At 48.1% G+C, this 20554-nt stretch overlaps 1 protein-coding gene across 27 annotated transcripts in view; it reads left to right on the top strand.

Annotated features, from left to right (window-relative positions):
• The window catches only part of LOC149915084 (uncharacterized), a 32588-nt gene extending 23092 nt beyond the window's left edge, over positions 1–9496 (top strand). For 21 of the 27 annotated variants that reach the window (XM_090124162.1, XM_090124170.1, XM_090124165.1 and 18 more), the window contains 9 exons: positions 156–301; positions 5278–5355; positions 5696–5755; positions 6096–6164; positions 6305–6376; positions 6468–6569; positions 7285–7389; positions 8107–8254; positions 8440–9196. In XM_090124162.1, coding sequence (XP_089980288.1) covers positions 214–301; positions 5278–5355; positions 5696–5755; positions 6096–6164; positions 6305–6376; positions 6468–6569; positions 7285–7389; positions 8107–8254; positions 8440–8494 — 777 coding nt within the window. In that variant the 5' untranslated portion in view covers positions 156–213 and the 3' untranslated portion in view covers positions 8495–9196. The other 6 variants (XM_090124149.1, XM_090124151.1, XM_090124150.1 and 3 more) reach the window with 6 other exon arrangements.
• The last annotated feature ends 11058 nt before the right edge of the window (positions 9497–20554 follow it).

Raw genomic sequence — 20554 nt, 5'->3', positions numbered from 1 at the left:
GACATCTTGTAAACAGGGTTGAAAAGAAACCTCAAAATAAACACACGCAGCCTTTGTAAACCGTCCCCTCCAAAATCAACACATCTTGCACAGCCAGAGGTGCCTTCCCAGTCTTCTGCCTGTTGGCAGTTTTACTTCCTCTGTTTTTTCTTCAGATCACAGCAGAGTGAGTCTGCCTGCGTCAGCGGAAGAGCTGCCTTCGGGGAGGTGCAGATGCAGTCAGCCGTTGTGGAATTCATCTTGAACCGCTCAGATGTCCTCTTCCGCTCCAAATCCAGCCCGCTCATTGGAGATAGAGCGAGTGAGTGTCTTCCTCCATTAGCTTTAGCTTGATCAGACACCTTGATCAAGTTCAGATCTCCCCCAAGGTACTTGACATATGCTTCTACTGTCGAGGAGACAACAGACTTCTGGGCTGATATAAGAATATGGCAAATGTGGCTACCAGTATCTTTCCGGGAAGCCAGGGATGCTCTACGAGAACACATGAAAGTGTGGCTGAAAGTTTGGCTGCTGCTGTTAGATCCTCACATTGACAGGCTGTACAGAGTAACTTAAATCCGTCCCCCTACTCTCTCTTTTCTTTCTAAAATCACTTTCTTCAGTGCTTCTGTGTGCTTTTGCACTTGAGCTATCTTGCAGTACGACACAATGCATGATCCGTTGATCCTTACAAGCATCTTAGAAGACAAATAGCAAGCAGCAGATTTAAAGAAAGCTCTTGGTATTCATTAGCGTTGATGCTGAGAAACAGAGTCTTGCACTTAATGTGAGATACTCTGACAGCTGCTTTCCTGGTTGTTTCTTCTGCGCAGCGTCTATAGGTTAATCAGCAGGGCTGTCCAGCTGCATGGCAAAGACTGCACGGGCCCTGCAGCTGTTGCCCAGTTCTCCGCCTGCACTGCAGAGTTGAGCTTAGGTGCTAAGAGTGAGGAAATAACTGCAACGTGTTTGTGCCCAGCCCTGGAACCTACAGCTTTCCTTGAGTAACTGCTAAGACCGGAAGCGCACCTGGTCCAGTGGAAAGAAACGGGCCTGCACCAGGAAGAAAGTTTCCTCTGCATGTTAGATGAGTAAGTGTGAAGAGCACAAGCAATTATTATTCCGAAGGAGCGCTGAGTTTGTTCCATCTACTTTGATACCCCGACCTTCCCATGAAATTTGCACAGTCACTGCAGTTATTGCCACTGGTGGAGTAGAGATAGCTGCTTTTCCAGAATATTTGCTGCTTCCCATTTGATACGAGCGTTGCTCTTCTTTGGATAGCACAGTTGCTGTAAGTCCAGCTTTTGTTCCTACTGGAAGGCAGTTCTTATGTCAGCAGGATGCAGGGGTTAACTTGGTTGAACAGGAACAGCCCACAGCAGGCTGAGCTCTACCAGGGGAAGATCGACATGCAAAGCACCTGAGCCATAAGATGATCCAGGCTGTAGAATGGAGCATATCACGTTGGCTCGTTGTTTAATGATTCAGACGTTCACGTTGTCTGCTTCCCCACAAGCAGAAGGGTCGGGGAATGTCACAGTGTATCAGCTAAGCTTGGCAATACTGCTGTGGCAAGGCAGCCCCTCTGAGCACAGCGTCTCAACCTGGGCCAGCCTTCAAGAGGGGACAGCATTCCCCAGCCTGCTTTAAGCCATCCCAAGTTGGTCTAGTTGGATGTCTGTGTACCATTTGGCCCGAAGCCTGGCTACTCAGGTACAGCTGACAAACACATGAGGCTGTGCACACATTACCCAGGAGCTGTGATGTTAAAGAGAGAAGTAGTAGGAATGGATCCAGCCAGGATGTTGATGTGAGGGGATGATACGCTTCCCTCCCACGCCTCTTATCGCACGAGAATGGCCTTATGAATGCCTGCTCTGTAGGCAGTGGCAAAGAAGGACCGCTCTGAGAGCAGACTCCTCGTGCTCACCTGCACTGCCCTGCAGCGAGAGGCTTCAGAGATCCTAGCAGCTGGCACTGTGAGCTACTTTGGTAGAAGTTTAAAGGTTTGTCTCCAAAACCAAGCACAGGCTGTAAGCAGGCCAAGAGCAAGACGCAGACCGTCGTGTGACTGCTTAGTTTTACCCTACTGATGATGTGTTGTTGTGCTAGTGATCCTGGCGTCCACCTGCACACTGGGTTGTAGCTGCTGCAGTCGCGTGCAGCATTTCCTGTTGCTGGATGCTGAGAGTGACCAAACCCAGACCTCATAAGAAGAAAACTGTCACTATCGTGACAATGTTTTGCATGCAGACGAAGCTGGATGCAAGCACGGCAGTGAAGGTTTCTGACGGACCTGTCCTCACTTTTTAGGAGTTTTGGTTGCTTGCTTAAATACAGTAAGCTGCTCTCAATTATGAGTATGTCCTTTGCCATAAACGTGCCTGTGACAAAGTGGTTATTTTGACATCATCCTCCAGAGACTAGGATAACCAAGTCTTAGAAAAACACAGCACCGCCCCCAGAGAGGTGATGGCTGTGCTGCTGCTTGCTGATTCTCGCTCTTATCTGTGGTTTTCCTTTACAGGATGCCGTTGTTAACTGTGGCCCAAGTCCCTGTGGGTTTCTTCTCCTCCCACAAAGCTGCTCACCCTGGAGGAGGCACAGGCACGGACACGAGGCCACAGCAGCTCTCCCGTTGTGTCAGACAGCAGAGAGATTGCAGTGGAAGAAGGCCCCGCAGCTTTCCAGGGGAAATTCCACACAGTCGTTGACTTTCCATCCAAAAGATGAAGAGGAGTTTCTTTTGCAGCATCTATCGTAATTGTTTGGGTGGGTTTTTTTTCCATTATTAGTAAGGCAAAACTCGCTGAAACTAAGTTGCCTTCACCACAGGTGAAGTGTTGTAGCAAACTTCCACTCACTTTGGACTCCATAGGAGGACTCAACTAACTTACAACTGCCTGATGGGCTCAGTTTAGCCACACAGTGGCTTCCTTTCCTGTTGGGCAGGTCACGAGGTGTACAAAGCCATCTGATGTCTATGCTTGCCTGTACTACCTGCACCTGGAAACATCGGGGTTTTCCAGATTTCAGGACCTCGTGCCTGAGATAAATTCCGGTTCTACTCAAAGCAGAGCTGTTGGACTGACTTGCCGTTTGCTAAGACTGGGAAGAGGCGGGGCTGCTGCAGCCCCAGCCCCACCTGACAGGGGTCTCTGTAGGGACGGGCTGCTGGCTTTGTTCCGGGCACTGCAGTGCTCTGTGACCAAGAATTACCACCAGGAGCTGTTCTACCGGCTGTGCCCACACCTCGCTGGCATATGTGGCTGAGAAGCCCGTGCACGTGGCCAGCCAGGAGCTGCTGCCCTTCTGACCACCTCACTCAATAACTCCTCTCTTCGTGGGTGCACATGCTGGAAGCTATTACTCAAGGAATAATACAAAGATAAGAAATAAGCACTAAACAGGGCTTATTGTCACGAGGTAACTAGACAAGAGGAATGAAAAAATGCATGCTGTATTTTGATTACAAATACGTAAGCACAAGCCCTGTGTGGGGCCTGGTTCAGCAGTTCAGCTTGCCTTGTGCACTTTGCCTGGTCGTAGGGAGAGTGGCAGGGTCTGATGCAGTGGCGGAGTTGTATGGACGCTGTGTTTGTTGCTCCGCATCCAAAAGTGCAGCAGTTTCTGGAGAGCCAGGTGGGACCTACCTATAGGTGATGGTCCTCTCGCCACCGAGCGTCCAGTTGCCAGCAGTGGGTGAGTTCACTGGGACTTTGGGGATGGGAGGTGCCAGCCAGCAAGCCTTCAATTTCTGCGATTAAATTCAGGCTTGGAAGCGCGCTACGCTACGTGGGAAATACAGTTGGTGCAGGAAAGGGGATGTCCTTAGCCGAGGTACTGCCAAACTGAAGGAAAGCAGATGAAACTGGAGATCTATCAACAAAAATGTAAGCAGGTGACACTTGACTTGGCAGGTTTGTGGGAAGGTCAGCTTCCCCATGTTTGTATTTCAGCCATCACCCTCCATACCGGAGAGGCTTTCTTTGCTCGGCTTGCTTAATTGCAGCACGTTTCGCATGCATGGATAGCCTGTGCGATAGCGCCCTTGATCCAGACCCCATTTCCACATTGCATCTCGTCCTCAATGGCCTGAGGTGTCGTGGGAGCACAGAGCTGTAAATATTTCCCTCTTGGGGTAGCTGAAGCACTATGAAAGTCTGCCAGGCGAAGCTGTGGCTGCTCCATCCCTGGAGGTGGATGGGGCTCTGGGCCGCATGACCACGTGGGTGGCATCCCTGCCCACGGCAGTGGGGCTGGGGTTCTAAGCTCTTTACTGTCCCTTCCAACCCAAGGCATTCTATGAGTCTGCGTTTCCATGACGTAAGCACCCTGGTGCAGTGCATCACAAGAGCGGCAGCCCGCGGGGAGCCGCCACCCGGAATCTCGGAGCCGTGAGGTCACAATGCCCCGTCCTCTGACTGTGCTGTGCTGTGCCGCAGGCTTCGCTCTGTGCGACACTCACTGTGGCTGCAGCGGTGGTGTTGGAAGCATGGTGCGAGTGTGGGGGGCCATGGCCCCTGCCCGCCTTGTCCTCTTCCTCCTACTGATGGCCATGTGTTTCCGGGAGACCTGTGCTGCTCCGTGGCGAGCACTGGGAGCAGGTGGGTGGGCAGAAATGGGACCCAAACTGAGCAGCACTGGCGGCAAGAAGTCAGGCTGCGTCCCCACGGCCCTGTGCCACACTTCCCTGGGGCCTGCCTTCCACGGGGGTGGTGTTGGGCAGGGGGTGATGGGCAGCACCGCAGGAGCCGAGCGGAGCCCGTGGCAGCGCTGCTCCCCAGAGCCGGCTCCAGCCATGCCGGGCTGTGGCTCTGCTGCTTGCTGGCTGGAGCACAGCCTTCATCCTGGGAGATGTCCTGGGGAGAGCTCAGACGATGTGTGCTGGGAAAAGCGTGAGCATTTCTGCTCCAGGCTCGCGGTACTCCTGGTACCATAGATGAATGCCAGTTTCCAGCACGGAGCCCCGGCCCACAGCCCAGGGGAGGAGACAGGCGTGCTTTCCTCCAGTGCTTCAGCGTGATCTTCCTGGTCATTAGCGGCCTCCCAGGAAGAAAGCCCCGGGGGGCTGCATCTTCTTCCCTGCGGTCCGTGAGGGATGTGGCACACGGCTTGGGGAGAGTACTGTGTACGCTGCCAGTGCCAGCCTACAGGTCAATCCTGGCCACTCTGCAACTTTGGAGACCTGAGTCCTTCTCCCGTGCCGTTCCACGACCCACATCCAGTGACTGAGGGAGAAGGAGATCACACCATGCAATGGGAATTTCTCTCGTCTGTTCTTGATTCTAGATGATGCGCTTGGTGCTCCCTTTGCAAATGATCGTTTGGGTCCGGATTTTGTGGCTGTGCCTGTGGGGCAACCCAGAGGTAAGTTGTGTCTGTTAACTTGGAGGCAGAAACGTTCACGCTCTCCTAGTTTACTTGGGTGCAATTTTACTTAAGATCCTCTCAAGATCTTCCGTGCCTGTTTGTGCCTTGAAGGGCATGCACAGTGGAGGCGTGAGTATTTCTTTACTTGGAGAGCTGCCACATTTCAGTGGGAAGGTTACCGCTGCCCCTCCTCAGCTGAGAGAGCCCAGAGCTTTGTATTTGGGCCGTGGCATTCCCTGGCCCACCGCCAGAGCCTACAGGTCACTCAGGGAAAAGGAGGCCCCCACACGTGCTGGAAGCTCTCCTCACCTGTGTCTGATCACACTTGTGCCTGCAGGCCCTGCTGGTGAATCAACAGAAGAGGATCCTGTCTATGAATCTGAGGGGGATGCTGGAGGTAAGTCACCAGGTTTCATTTCCTTGCTATTAGATGATATTTGGCTGGGATAGTTCAGCAAGGCAGTGACATACCAAAGCCTAGGTTTAATCCAGTCCGTGCGGTTGAGGTTAGAGCTGGGGTGAGCTCCAGGAGGGCGTTCCTCTGGGCAGTTCTGCACGGGGTTAGTTGTGTATGACGGTGGTACTCCTGCAGGCAGCCAGGAACTGTTTCCAAGGTGCTCCTGTGCGGAAGGGAGAGAATAGTGTTGCTAAGGAATTCCCGGCATTAATTGCATCCTGTGTCATTCTGCCTGGAAGGATGTTTAATGGGAGTTGTTCTGTCCTGCGTTTGTTTGCAGATGTGACTGGAGCAGGCGATCCAGGATCCGCTCTGAGCTCTGGGCCCGAAACTCTGGAGGATGGCATGGGTAAGTCATGGCTTTGTAATTCCTGCGAGAGCTTTCATTGCCCATTTCAGTGCCGTTTCATGGCACGATCCCCCATATGCTCTGCTACTCAGTGATGCTGTAGTGTATGAGTGAAACTTTTCACGGGTCTCTGGTTGCAGAAGTGCCCCCATGGATGTCTTTGCCCGGTCGTTCGTTTCCTCCCGCGCTGGAGCCCAGCTGGAATCCCAGCGGTGAGTAGTTTGTCTTTACTGACTCCGCTGACTCACCGCTGGTCTCCAAAACTTCATGCACGTGATATTTGACTTCGTACATTCTGTACAGGTCCGGAAAGAGGAAAGGATGAACCCAGAAGAGGAAGATACTCCCCGGGCTCATCCCGTCTCCTAAAGGATCTGCTGAAGGAAATGGAGAAGGCAGCGCGTGGTAGGTATACGTCAGTGTGTTCACCGTGAGACCTGGGAAGCTGAGGTCTGACGTTCATGTGTGGACAAGCCGTAGCCTGCACAGCAGGAAGGGATCGCGCAGAGCCGTGCTGCGGTGGTGTTCCATGTAACGCCTTGCAGGCACTGTCGAGCACCAGAGATGGTCTGCTGCCACTCTGCATCCAGCCGAGACCCAGCGGCAGCTGCTCCCCCAGCACGACCATTACTTGTCAGAGCTGCTTTGTGCAGACGCTGGCACCCAGATGGCACACAGATGGCGAGTGCCGTGCTTCTGTTCATACAAAGCCCTCTGTGCAGCTGAGCAAGTTGAAGGCAGGAGGAGCATCCCGATCAGGGATGGCTGCCTTTGCTAATGCTGGAAATGAGCTGGAGACGCTGATTCTGAAGGTGCTTGTGCTGGAGCTTGAATTTCAGCCTGCAGATAGCTGGCTGTGGTGGGTGGAATGTGATGGGTGGTGACGCTCACAGCACAGGGTGTGAGGGCCTTGCGTAGGAGCTGATTCCTGAGGAGGCATGAGAGGGTCGGCACCCTCCAGTTCCTGGGAGGGCCCAAATGCCCTTGGGCAACGGAGGGGGTGACAGTGGATGCGGGGGGCTGGGACCAGCAGACTTTGCCTGAGCTCGGGATTGGAGTAGCTCAGTTCCCGATGAGAGCACATCACGTCCAAGCTTACTGTCCTGCTTTCCTTCTAAAGGAACTGACCAAGAAACTGAGCAGGATGCACTGCAGGAAGACAGCCATCCCACACTGCCGGTCTCGGGCAGTGGAACGCAGGCAGCGCCAACAACTGGCATGCCAGGTAATTTCTGTCCCGCGCTCATCCAGCGTCACTAACCAGAGTCGCTGTGTGCCTGCAGGCTCTTGCTGCCTGCCCTTGCACACCAGGTCAGCAGCCAAACCTGGGCGTGTGAGCACAGAGCACGTGTAAAAGAAGCCAGGGATGGCTCTCTGAAAATGGCTGGCCTCAGTGGGGTGTGGAGAGTTGTTCCAGCGGCGTGCCAGAGAAGGTACTTGCAGACCTCTGTGACGCTGCTCAGCTCCCACCACTCGCAGTTCCCAGAGAGTTGTGAGCTTTGCCCTTTTGCAACAAAGCCACCTGAGGGCAATGAGCGGGGTCCTGTGTGGCAGGAGCCTGCAGGAGTGTTTCTCCCCTGGGCTGGCTCCGGCTGTGCCCTGCGCTGGCTGCAGCCCGACCTTGAGCCCGGGGGGTGTCCTGCGGGAGAGCTCAGGACACGCGCGCTGGGGAAAGCGTGAGGGATTCTGCTCTGCAGTGCTCCCCACAGACAAAGCGCAGATCCCAGGGCACAGCCCTCGGCCCAGAGGAAGACACGGGTAGTGCCTGTGCAGCCTCTCCCTACCCAACGAGAGGTGGAAGCGATCCTACTTGTCCCCTGGTGCTTAGGCACCAGAGGCAGAGGCACCCGCTAGTGAAGCTCTCTTGGGTCCGTGAAGCACACTGAGAGATCATCTGTAGCGCAGGTGAAGGTAACGTGGGACATTGTCTCGTTTCTTCCAGGGATGAATGCCGGGAAAAGCACAGAGGCTGCTGTTCACAAATCTGTGCGGAAGCGCCACATCGCAGCCATGGTGATGTTCTCAGCTGTGCTGCTGTCTGCGCTGGTGCTGGCCTGTGGTGCTGTGATATGGATGTGCAAAAAATACCCGTGAGTTGGCTTTTCCCCAAAACACCTGATTGCTGCATTTGGCAACGAAGCATTTGTAGTGCCAGGATCCTGGACGGCCAAATCAGCTGCTGGCAGTACACTGCCAGGACTTACGTTGCCAAGTCTTTCAAGTTTCCGCTTATTTCCTGTCAGTGAGTAGTGCTTTCTGAAACTCCTTCTCACAGAGTGTGCAAGAGAGAAGAGAAAGCAGCAGAACCAGCTCATCCTGAGACCAACTAGGAGCGAGTTCCAACCGGAGGTGAGGGCAGAATGGAGCTGGGAGAGGCAACAAAAGAGACTCTTGCCCCATCAAACAAGAATCTCAGCAATAGTTCCGGTCCATTCCATTCTGCCATCCAAGAGGCCAAAGGTCTTCAAAGTCATCTGGAAGGCCTGGAGCGTGAACTCAGAGCCGCGAAAGAGGTCCACGGGAACAGTCCTGAGTGCTGCTTTCTGTCAGCGGACGGCCCTGAAAGTGAGAGCGGAGAATCAGCAGCAGAGCTTTTGTCCTTCATCCTGCACTCTCCAGGACAAGTGTCACCAATAATTTGAAGATTCTTAGCTCGCCATAGCTACAACCCTGTTGAGGGTCCTGATGAGGACCCAGAAAGCGAGCTTCCTCCGAGCACCGGACAATACGTTAACGTCTTTGGAGATGTGGATGAGGATGGCTGGTTCAGGGAGAGCTGACAGATGGCACGGGAGGACTGGTCCCTTCCAGTCTGGTTGCAGAGGTTTCAGATGATGAACTAGATACACCTCAAGTTCCTGACAGAATTCCTGCATTACTCCGTCTGCAAGACCAGCCCCTGCTCCACTCGATGTTCCGGTGGAGCGTGTGCAGGATGTGGATGAGCTCCTTCAAACCAAAACCAAAACCAAATCCAATTAAACACCCACAATAAAACAATCAAACAAACAAAAAACCCTACGCTGTTCTTTTTCTTGGATAAACGGCTGTTTACGAGGGTGGATAGTGATAGGACATGGAGGAGTGGTTTTAGACCGAGACAGGGGAGGATTAGGCTAGATATTAGGAGGAAGTTTTTTCACACAGAGGGTGGTGGAGCACTGGAGCAGGCTGCCCAAGGAGGTTGTGGATGCCCCATCCCCAGAAGCATTCAAGGCCAGGCTGGAGGTGGCTCTGGGCAGCCTGGGCTAGTGGTAGCCTGGTTGGTGACCCTACACGTAGCAGGCGGGTTGAAAGTAGATGAGCACTGTGGTCCTTTTCAACCCAGGCCTTTATATGATTCCATGATTATATGATTGTATCAGACGTCGGGGCAGTAATGTGGAAGAAACAAGCCTTGAAGTTAAGCTTGGTTTGCTCTGCCCCTCGTACACCTGATAATTGCACCCCTTGCTTGGCAGATGGCCTTTCTGTGGGGTGTAGACGAGGAAAGGGGAGGAGGAGAATAAAGCAGCAGTTTTGTCCCAGAGCTTTTGTTTCACTGGGGTCTGGCCCTGCTTTCTGAAACTAAGAGACAGCGTGTGGAAGAAGGACAGGGAGAGGTGCAAGGAGGTTTTGTTCTTGGTGCTGACTCCAGCCTGCTGCTTGCTGCTGGGAAAGGCATGCTTGGCTCCAAGGGAGGATGTATGGTGGAGAGCCAGCAGCTGGCAGGTTTGGGATCCCCAGGATGCCCAGCAACAAAGGGCAACAGCCCAAGCAAGAGCTGGGGTGATTTGTTTTTAAACTGCATCCACTTACGTCCTGTCCCGCTGCATCTGCCATATGTCTCCCCGTTTCCTTTAGGGTCCCCCGAAAGGTGTTCTCCGTTTTGCAGTTTTGCCTGATTTTCTCATCTCCTCGGGGCGTTGCAGCATTGAGAGGAAGGTCTTCCCTCTCTCCTTCCCTCTGCAAAATCATTGCAATTGCTGAGCGCCCCCTCGTGTTGTGACACACACCATGTCTAGTTGCATCACGAGTTAGAAAGCGACTTCTTTTTCCTCTCTTCCTGAATTTCCCTGTTTTCCCTCTGCTTTGGGGAAAGTCCTTCTGTTGCGGACGTCACCCCTTGCAGAGCTGTGACTGCAGTGCCCAAGCTGCAGGAGCAGAAGCATTTCAGGTGCCAAAATGGTTTACTTTCCTCGTTGCGGTGGAATGGGGTACACAGAGAAGGAGGACTTCCATTCTCGGGGTGGATGTGCACATGGGAAGGCGCGCAGGGTGGGCTCTGTCTTGGCCAGTTCAGCCAGCAGCTGTATCCAAGTGGCAAAAGCAATGCCCTCTGTCCCATGCCACCTTTGCACAAACTGGGACCAACTCAGCCATGCAGACAGAGCTCTCAGGGTAACAAGCAGCCCTACGGATCTCCATGTGCAGGGTTGTTAAGCATTATTGGTTTTTCACATTGGCATCCAAAGTTTGAGGCACTGCGTGCTGCCAAGATTAGACATGGTGTGCTCTCATCGGGACCTGAGCTTCTCCAATCCCGAGCTCAGGCAAAGTCTGCTGGTCCCAGCCCCCCGCATCCACTGTCACCCCCTCTGTTGCCCAAGGGCATTTAGAGGGTGCGGACACTCTCATGCCTCCTCAGGAATCCGCTCCTACTCAAGGCCCTCACACCCTGTGCTGTGATCGTCAGCACCCATCACGTTCTACCCACCACAGCCAGCTATCTGCAGGCTGAAATTCAAGCTCCAGCACAAGCACCTTCAGAATCACCGTCTCCAGACGTTTTCTCCCAGAAATATGGCATGTCATCCCAGATAAAGTCTTTCCCAAATCGAGGACATTTTCTTTCCGAAATACCACTTTGCTCGCAAAGACGTCACGTTGTCATCCAGGATCACTATTCTAGTCCCCTAACCATCTCTTCCACCAAGAAATAAGTACATTTTTTCTAAGAAAGACCAGCTTTCTGGCATAGGCATGAACTTTTCCACTCACAAGAAGACATTTCCTCCAGTAACACAGTTTTCTCATAGATCTAGGAACGTTTCCCCCAAAAAGAAGACATTTTCTCCCAGAAATACCACTTCTCTTAGAAATACCTCCCGTTTCATCCCAAGGATACTACTTGACGCTACTCAGGATCACACTTTCTCCCGTCTAAATGGCCTTTTCCCCCAGATACACCAGGTTTCTCCCAAATACACGACATTTTCTCTCATATACACCCGTTTTCTCCCAAAGATGGGATATATTCCCCCAGAAATACCTTCTTCTTCTTCAAAATACGGCCTTTTGCCCCAAACTACCATCTTTCTCAATAACGCCTGTCATTTTTTAACCAACTCTGCTACTATCTCCCAGAAACAGAACTTTGCTGAGAAATACCTGACATTTGCTCTCCCAAATACTACTTGACACTCCTCCAGAGGACATTGTCTCCCCTATTTACCATGTTTTCTCCCCAAGAGACCATTTGGCACACCAAAAAGACCACCGTTGCTCTCCAGTACAAGATCTTCTTTCCCACCGGTTCCCACTTTTCTCCCCCAGCTATGTCATTTCCTCCAGAAATGCCACTTTTACCTTGGAAATTTCACCTTCTCTTCCAAAAAGAGGAGATTTGCTCCCAGAAGTTCCCCTTCTCTTACAACTGCCACACGGTTTCTCCCAAAAAGCCTCCGTGACAAGACCAAATGGGACACTTGCAACCAAGAAGAGGACACTTTCTCCCATTTTCGGGAAGAAAGACCTGTTTTCTTCCCTCAAGAGGACATTGTCTTCCCCACAGAGGACATTTTCTCCCAGAAATACTGCTACTCTTAGAAACACCTCCATTTCCTCCCAAATCGACTCCATGAGACGCCTCGGGATGTCACTTACTCCCAGATTTTGTGGCATTTTCTCCCAGAAATACCACTTGGATCCCAAAGAGATGGCCTTTTCCCTCTTTAGCATCTGTTTTCTCACAAATATTTGGAATTTTCTCCCAGAAACGCCAGCTTTCTCACAGATACATCACCTTCTCCCCCCCACATCAGACGTTTTCTCCCAGACATATGGCATTTGATCCCAGATAAACTTTTTCTCTCCCAAATCTGGGGCATTTTCTCTCCGAAATACCACTTTGCTCACAAAGACGTCACGTTGTCATCCAGGATCACTATTCTAGTCCCCTAACCATCTCTTCCAGCAAAAAAAAAGGACAATTTTTCCCAGAAAGACCAGCTTTTACACATAGGCATGAATTCCCCCAGAAATAGCTTCTTATTCTTCAAAATACGGCCTTTTGCCTCAAAGTACCCGCTTTCTCACAAACGCCCGTCATTTTCCAACCAAGTATGCTTCTATCTCCCCAAAACAACAGTATTCCCAGATTTACCTTTCGTTTTCTTTCGTAATATTCCCCTTTCACAATTATTGCTTTGCAATAAGAAAATGAAAAGCAAAGAAAAAAAAGAAATGCAAAGAAATGTTATTTCTTTTTCTGGAATATGATATTTTCTCCAGTAATTGGAATGTTTCAATCAAATGCTGAGGTTTTCGCTGTGTACACTGTTTTACTTCTCCGAAAAAAATTAAAAAACTGACATTTTCCCTCAGATGTTCCATTTTGAGGTGAAATGTCTGTCAATTTTCTCACCGATAATATATTTTTCCCCTAGGTGGAGCGATTTCTTTCAGAAATTCCATGTTTTTTACAGATTTATTATCCTTTCCTTACAAAAGAGATCAGAAAATTATTATTTCCGTGGAAAAATTTCATATATTAAAGAAAAAAGTGATCTTCGTTTGGAAAATATCTTTTTTTTTTTTGGATAATGCTGATTTTTCTGAAGTGAAAACTCTGTTTCGTTTATTGAAACTAGTATTTCTCCGTGACAATGTGATATTTCATTGTAATTTGTTATTTTGGATTGTACGGTAGTATTCCTTACGAATACGAACTGTCAGTCGAACGAATGATTTATGCAATTACTACGTAGCACAGCGTGGAGGGTTCGTCCTGTACACAAGGCGACCATGTAGCAGTTTCCAGCAACTCCAGCTCTCTGCAGCAGTTCACGGCCAAGAATTTGCGACCTCAGGCTACCGCAGTGCCTGAATGCAGGATTTTTTTTCTCCCCAGTACAGAAGCAATGGCACTCGACTTTCTGTAACGTACGCCCAGAAAGCACAACGTGTGTCGCTCCTCGAACTTCTAGCTGCCTTATTAGAGGGGAGATTTTCCTTATAACCTATTCGACACAGAATGCTGACGTGTAGTAGCAAGGAAAAACTACTGAAAAGATAGGAAAAAGGGAAAGACAGAAAAATGAGAGAGAAGAACCGTAGTGCAGTCTGCGTGGACACCAGGAGAAGTCAGAACCTCTCCCTTGCGATGTGAGCAGTAGAAGCCGCTCGTCGGAGAAAAGCATCCGGCTGAAGTCTATCTTTCACGGCATCCGGGAGAAACGAGACCGCTGCTGCAGGCTGAAAGCAGCATTCGGGGGAACCGCGATTTCTCGGCCAGCAACTGCAAACTCTCCGAAGCGGTTAACAGAGAGTGGCTCTGTCGACCCACGAGAGCGAAATAGCGGAATTGCGAAGCCGAGAACGTGCGACTCCAGCATATTGCATTGCCTAACAATAGGGTTTTTTTTCTCCTGAGGAAATAAACCACAGCTCTCGACTTTCTGTAACGCCCTCCCCAGAAAGCACGATGTGTGTCCCTCCTCGAACTTCTTACTGACTCGTTATACTGAATTTTTAATTCTGACATTATCGCCATGGAATGCAAAAGTGTAGCAGCAACGAAAAACCTCTACGAAAATAGCAATAAAGTGAAAGACAATGAGAGAGAAGCGCAGTGCATTCTGCAGAGACTCTGGGAGAAGTCAGAACCGCTGCTTTGCGATGTGTGCAGGAGAAGCCGCTCTTCGGAGAAAAGCGTCCGTCTGAAGTCGCTCTTTCACGGCATCCGAGAGAGACGAGACCGCTGCTGAAGGCTGAAAGCGGCATTCGGGGAGAACCGCGATTTCTCGGCAAGCAACTGCAAACTCTCCGTAGCGGTTCAGCGAGAGTGCCGCTTTCGACCCACGAGAGCGAAGTAGCGGAATTGCGAAGCCCAGAACGTGCGATTTCAGCATACTGCATTGTCTGAAAACAGGGTATTTTTTTCTCCTGAGGGAAGAATCCACAGCTCTCGACTTTCTGTTACGTCCTCCCTGAAAGCACAACGTGTGTCGTTCCTGGTACTTCTAGCTTCCTTATTTGAGGAGCTTTTCCCTTCTACTCTATTCGTCACAATATGCTGAAGTGTAGCATCGGAGAACCACAGATGAACGAAATGTCGCTAGGAATCAAGGGAAAGACATAAGAATGAGAGAGAAGCGTAGTGCATTCTGCAGAGACTCTGGGAGAAGTCAGAACCGCTGCTTTGCGATGTGTGCAGGAGAAGCCGCTCTTCGGAGAAAAGCGTCCGTCTGAAGTCGCTCTTTCACGGCATCCGAGAGAGACGAGACCGCTGCTGAAGGCTGAAAGCGTCATTCGGGGAGAACCGCGATTTCTCGGCCAGCAACTGCAAACTCTCCGAAGAGGTTAACAGAGAGCGGCGCTGTCGACCCACGAGAGCGAAATAGCGGAATTGCGAAGCAGAGAACGTGCGATTTCAGCATACTGCATTTTGTGAAAACACGGTTTTTTTTTCTCCTGACGAAAGAATCCACATCTCTCGACTTTCTGTAACGTTCTCCGCAGAAAGCACGATGTGTGTCCCTCCTCGAACTTCTTACTGACTCGTTATTCTGGATTTTTAATTCTGACATTATCGCCATGGAAAGCAAAATTGTAGCAGCAACGAAAAACCTCTACGAAAATAGCAATAAAGTGAAAGACAATGAGAGAGAAGCGCAGTGCATTCTGCAGAGACTCTGGGAGAAGTCAGAACCGCTGCTTTGCGATGTGTGCAGGAGAAGCCGCTCTTCGGAGAAAAGCGTCCGTCTGAAGTCGCTCTTTCACGGCATCCGAGAGAGACGAGACCGCTGCTGAAGGCTGAAAGCGGCATTCGGGGAGAACCGCGATTTCTCGGCAAGCAACTGCAAACTCTCCGTAGCGGTTCAGCGAGAGTGCCGCTTTCGACCCACGAGAGCGAAGTAGTGGAATTGCGAAGCCCAGAACGTGCGATTTCAGCATACTGCATTGTCTGAAAACAGGGTATTTTTTTCTCCTGAGGGAAGAATCCACAGCTCTCGACTTTCTGTTACGTCCTCCCTGAAAGCACAACGTGTGTCGTTCCTCGAACGTCCAGCTTCCTTATTTGAGGAGCTTTTCCCTTCTAATCTATTCGTCACAGAATGCTGAAGCATCGGAGAACCACAGATGAACGAAATGTCGCTGGGCATCAAGGGAAAGACATTAGAATGAGAGAGAAGCGTAGTGCATTCTGCAGAGACTCTGGGAGAAGTCAGAACCGCTGCTTTGCGATGTGTGCAGGAGAAGCCGCTCTTCGGAGAAAAGCGTCCGTCTGAAGTCGCTCTTTCACGGCATCCGAGAGAGACGAGACCGCTGCTGAAGGCTGAAAGCGTAATTAGGGGAGAACCGCGATTTCTCGGCCAGCAACAGCAAACTCTCCATAGCAGTTCAGCGAGAGTGCCGCTGTCAACCCACGAGAGCGAAGTAGTGGAATTGCGATACCCAGAACGAACGTATTCAGCCTAGTGCTCTTCCTCCAAACAGTGTTTTTTTTGTCCGCAGGCAAGAATCGATCGCTCTCGACTTTCTGAAACGTTCTCCGTGAGAGCACCACATCTGTAGATCCCCGAATATTCAGCTGACTTTTTAGAATGTGCTACAGAATGCAAGAAATGTCTTAGTAGAGAAGCTTTTCACATCTATACTTTTTCGACACAGGCTTCAGAATTGCTGAAACAGAGAACCACCCATAAAATAGAAACTATATTTAAGAAAACCAGTGTCAGGGAGAAAAAGCCATTTAGACGGGAGTGCTTGTGATCTTGTGGAGCATCAAGTAGTATCTTTGGGATGAAATGGGAGGTATTTCCAAGAGTCTTGTTATTTCAGGGAGAAATTGCCTTGTTTTGGAGAGAAAATGTCCTATTTTAGGAGTAGAATATAGTATTTCTGTAACAAAATACCATATTGATGGGAGTAAGTGTGATTATGAGGCGCGTAACACACCATTTTTTTCAAAAAAGGAAGCTGTAACTTGGTGTAGTGCAATTCCTGAGAGAAAATGCCAGGTATTTGTGAGAAAATAGATGCTTGAGTTGGAAAAGGCCATCTCTTTGGGATCCAAGTGGTATTTCTGGGAGAAAATGCCACAAAATCTGGGAGTAAGTAAGTGTCATCCTTAGGCGTCTCATGGAGTCGATCTGGGAGGAAATGGAGGTATTTCTAAAAGTAGCAGTATTTCTGGGAGAAAATGTCCTCTGTGGGGAAGACAATGTCCTCTGGAGGGAAGAAAACAGGTCTTTCTTCCCGAAAATGGGAGAAAGTGTCCTCTTCTTGGTTGCAAGTGTCCCATTTGGTCTTGTCACGGAAGATTTTTGGGAGAAAGCGTGTGGTAGTTGTAAGAGACGGGGTACTTCTGGAAGCAAAGATCCTTTTTTTAGAAGTGAAGGTGAAATTTCCAAGGGAAAAGTGGCATTTCTGGGAGGAAATGACATAGCTGGGGGAGAAAAGTGGGAACCGGTGGGAAAGAATATCTTGTACTGGAGAGCAACGGTGGTCTTTTTGGTGTGCCAAGTGGTCTCTTGGGGAGAAAACGTGGTAAATAGGGGAGACAATGTCCTCTGGAGGAGTGTCGAGTGGTATTTGGGAGAGCAAACGTCAGGTATTTCTCGGAAACCGGCTGTTTCTGGGAGATAGTAGCAGACTTGGTTGGAAAATGACGTGTGTTTGTGAGAAAGCTGGTATTTTGGGAAAAAAAAGGCCGTTTTTTTAAAGAATATGCTGGCATTTCTGGGAGAATATGTCCCATCTTTGGGAGAAAATGGGTGTATGTGGGAGAAAATGTCGTGTATTTGGGAGAAAGCTGGTGTATGTGGGAGAAAAGGCCATTGTGATGGGAGTCAGTGTGATCTTGAGGAGTGGAAAGCAGTATTCTTGAGATGAAACGTGAGGTATTTCTAAGAGTCCTGGTATTTCTGGGAGAAAATGTCTTGTTTTGGTTTATTGTTTTTAATATTTATATATTTTTTATGTTGCAATTTCAAGGAAACACTTCGATAGAAATGGCTTTTAATTCTTTTGGCATACATAGAAGATGCGAAAATGCACATCATATTTTCACATGAATGTAGTAACACAAAAAAAGTTCAAAGCAGTAACTGATACACTCAATTATAACAGCTGCCCTTCCTGTGCAAGAAATGGAACTCAGCCCTTGGGCTAGATGCCATTCTGTGTCATTGATGTAAACCTGGCGGACAGTACAAATACTCTGAATTTAAAATGGCATGACTAAAAATGGAGTCTTTCCTCTAGCTTTCAAGTTTTAAGAAACATAAAATATGGACGTATGCTTGGCAACTTTTCCTTTCATTATATACAAAAGTGACTCTCTCTAAAATAACTGTCAAACTAAGAGGGACTGTCAGAAACCTATCACAGGAGGTAATCTATTTGCTCAGGTTGCTGAAGAGCAATGAAAAAGTAGATATTGAGTTTCAGTTTTCAGCATATCCATTAAAGTCCCATGCCTGTAATTAGGTCTCCTACCTTCCAAATAGAATTTTAAAAAAGTTTGATACATGATTATTTTAAATTATTTTTCTATAATTGGTTAGTGGTATTGTGGAACACATATTTAAGGATTAATGATGAGTAAGATTAGAAATCCAAAAAGTGTAAAATTCCATGCAAACTCAATTAAGTTTCAAGGACATTTCCATCAGAAAGAATGGAAATGAAGAAAGAACGGAGCCCCCAGGCTGGTTGTTGAGTGAGAATTACTGCTTACCCAGCATCCGTTTGCTTCATCAAATGTCCCCCATCTGCTCACAGAAACCTCTCTGAGATGCTTTTCTGAAGAATATTTGGCAGCATGTTTCCCAGGGCTGATGCCTAGAGGAGAGGGTTACACGGAGACTTGCTGTCTATCTTGATGGCAAACCCCTCCTAAGTAGGAATCCAGAGCTGGTGACTCACTTTGTACTCTTGTATAGTCTGGGCCAAGACAACATTATGGCAGTGGGGAGATATTCATGGTCAGGCTGGACAGGCCTCTGAGGTCTCTGACCTCTGTGGGTGTCCCTGTTCATTACTGGGGAACTGGACTCAATGGTCTGTAAGAGTCCCTTCCAACTCAAAAAAAATTTCTATGATTCTATGATTCTATGAATATTCCTGGTTTTATTACAAGTACAAATACTGATAAAGCCTACATTCAAATTGTTTATTCCTTGCTTTTGGAGAAGCTAAAACACTAGCACTAGGAGTTTTAATCAACGTAGATAATAGCTTGTCAGTTGTTATGCACAGTGGTACGTGCACCCAGTTTGAAATTTCAGTGCCATTAATGTTTTTAATTTTTTAAGTGATATGACACAGTACATGCAATCAACAATAATGAACATACCATGGTTCAGGACCCCTGATCTCTCAGCTAGTAATTTAAAATATTTTCATGTGTAGAGACAAGACAAGTATTATGTCCTAAATGGAGTCTAGGTCCCCAGCACTATTTCTCTCTCTATTTGATCCCTAAAAACAACTGTTTTCTTGCCAAAGATTTTGCATCGTTAAATCTCCTTTCTGAAACAATGAATATTGTGTAGTTGCAGGCCACTTTTTCAAACCTGTGGACATTCCCTTTGCTTCTACTTCTTTAAGCAACCTGCAGTTGCAATACACTTTTGCAGTACAGTCTTGAACCTCTTTATTCCTTGTTTTTCAGTCACCATGGGCTGTGTCTGTGCTGTCTTTGTAAGCAGGACCAGGGAATGACCTCTTTTCTCCCAGTCAGTTTTCTCAACACATCTACTGGTGTGGATGAAGCAAGCAAAGGCAACAAGAAAAGCAAATACAATTATACTAGCAAGCAGGAGTATCATTTATTATAGATGATAATCACATGTTGGTTTGTCACTAGGTGTGTTTAATCAACGACTTTCTTTTTGAAATAAGAGTGAAGATAAAAGAAAAGTTCAAATAGGATTCCTACATGTCTCGTTTTCATTAAAGATTAGATCTGCTACAACACGAGGAACTGAGGATAATATAACGTCCAAACACTTCGTTTCAAGTAATGTTAACACTGAATGAAAGGTATACAGGCTTCAATGAAATTAGGAAGTTGAGGTCTAGTTGAATGCTATTTGTTGTTGAATGGTATTTGTGACAGTGTTGAAAGAAATGGCTGATGTTATTGTAAAGTTACTGTCCGTCATCTATGAAAAACGGTGTTCTGCACAGGTCTGTGAGTGTTAGAAATGGGCTTTCTTGAAGAGCTGTCTTTATGGAAAAGGAGGCATTGCTTGCAAACTGGTATATTGGGAAAAAAAAAAAAAAAAAAAAAGTAACATTTCTGATTTCCAATTTAGTTATTAGAAAATCCCCATCATCTCTCTTTATATTATATGAATACTCCATGGTGCCCTTGGGATGACAAGATGCCTGTACTGCTATTTAGATATGCACAAATACAACAAATCCATGGGCAGATCTTTCCCCTACTGCATTTTTTTAATGTATTTCTTTATTGCTAAACTAAAAGGAAAATAATAGTAGAAAAAATTCAATCACCTTAATCAGCACATGCAAGTCTTAAAAATCTTTTTCTTGCTCTGACTGGTTTGAGAGCCTATTGTACTGAGAAGCAAAAACAGATTACAAGTAAAACACATAAAACAGAATACAAGCATGTCTATTTCTAAGTTCTCTGGTACTCAAAAATCTAAATACCTATTCATGTAGCTGCATTCATTGCTTTAAGTCATTAGCCAAGAGTAAATACGTAAGGAGAAACAGAGACAAAATTGACTTTATAAGAAGAAAATATATTTTAATATTCAAAATATTCTAAGTCACCATGCTGCCCTTTGAAGACAGCATTCATGTCTCATCTTGATCATGCTGACAAGCATCTCACGGGTATCTGCTTTCACTTACGTTGATTGTACAGTTTAGTATCTGTAATACTGAAAAGACCTGATGGGAAATGTTACCTTCCAAATTTTGCTCTGTGTATATGCATTTCCTATTTAAACCCTCACTCAGCAAGAGAAGGAAAAACACTTCTCAGTTTCAGTGTAAGTGCCCCATGGAATTTTCTACAGGAAAAATATCACTTTAGATCTGTCAGACAGTAACATTTTATTACCTCAAGGATGTTATCTGAACCCGAGGTCTAATATCTAAATGAACTGCAGTTCAGATTATTTGAGATTTAGCAGAAAGACAGAGGG

The sequence above is a fragment of the Phasianus colchicus genome, chromosome 24 (genome assembly GCF_987193195.1).
Source record: "Phasianus colchicus chromosome 24, bPhaCol1.hap1.1, whole genome shotgun sequence".
In the NCBI taxonomy this organism is placed as follows: domain Eukaryota; kingdom Metazoa; phylum Chordata; class Aves; order Galliformes; family Phasianidae; genus Phasianus; species Phasianus colchicus.
The sequence above is the reverse complement of the archived record's forward strand: the minus strand, read 5'-3'. Positions and strand labels throughout refer to the sequence as shown.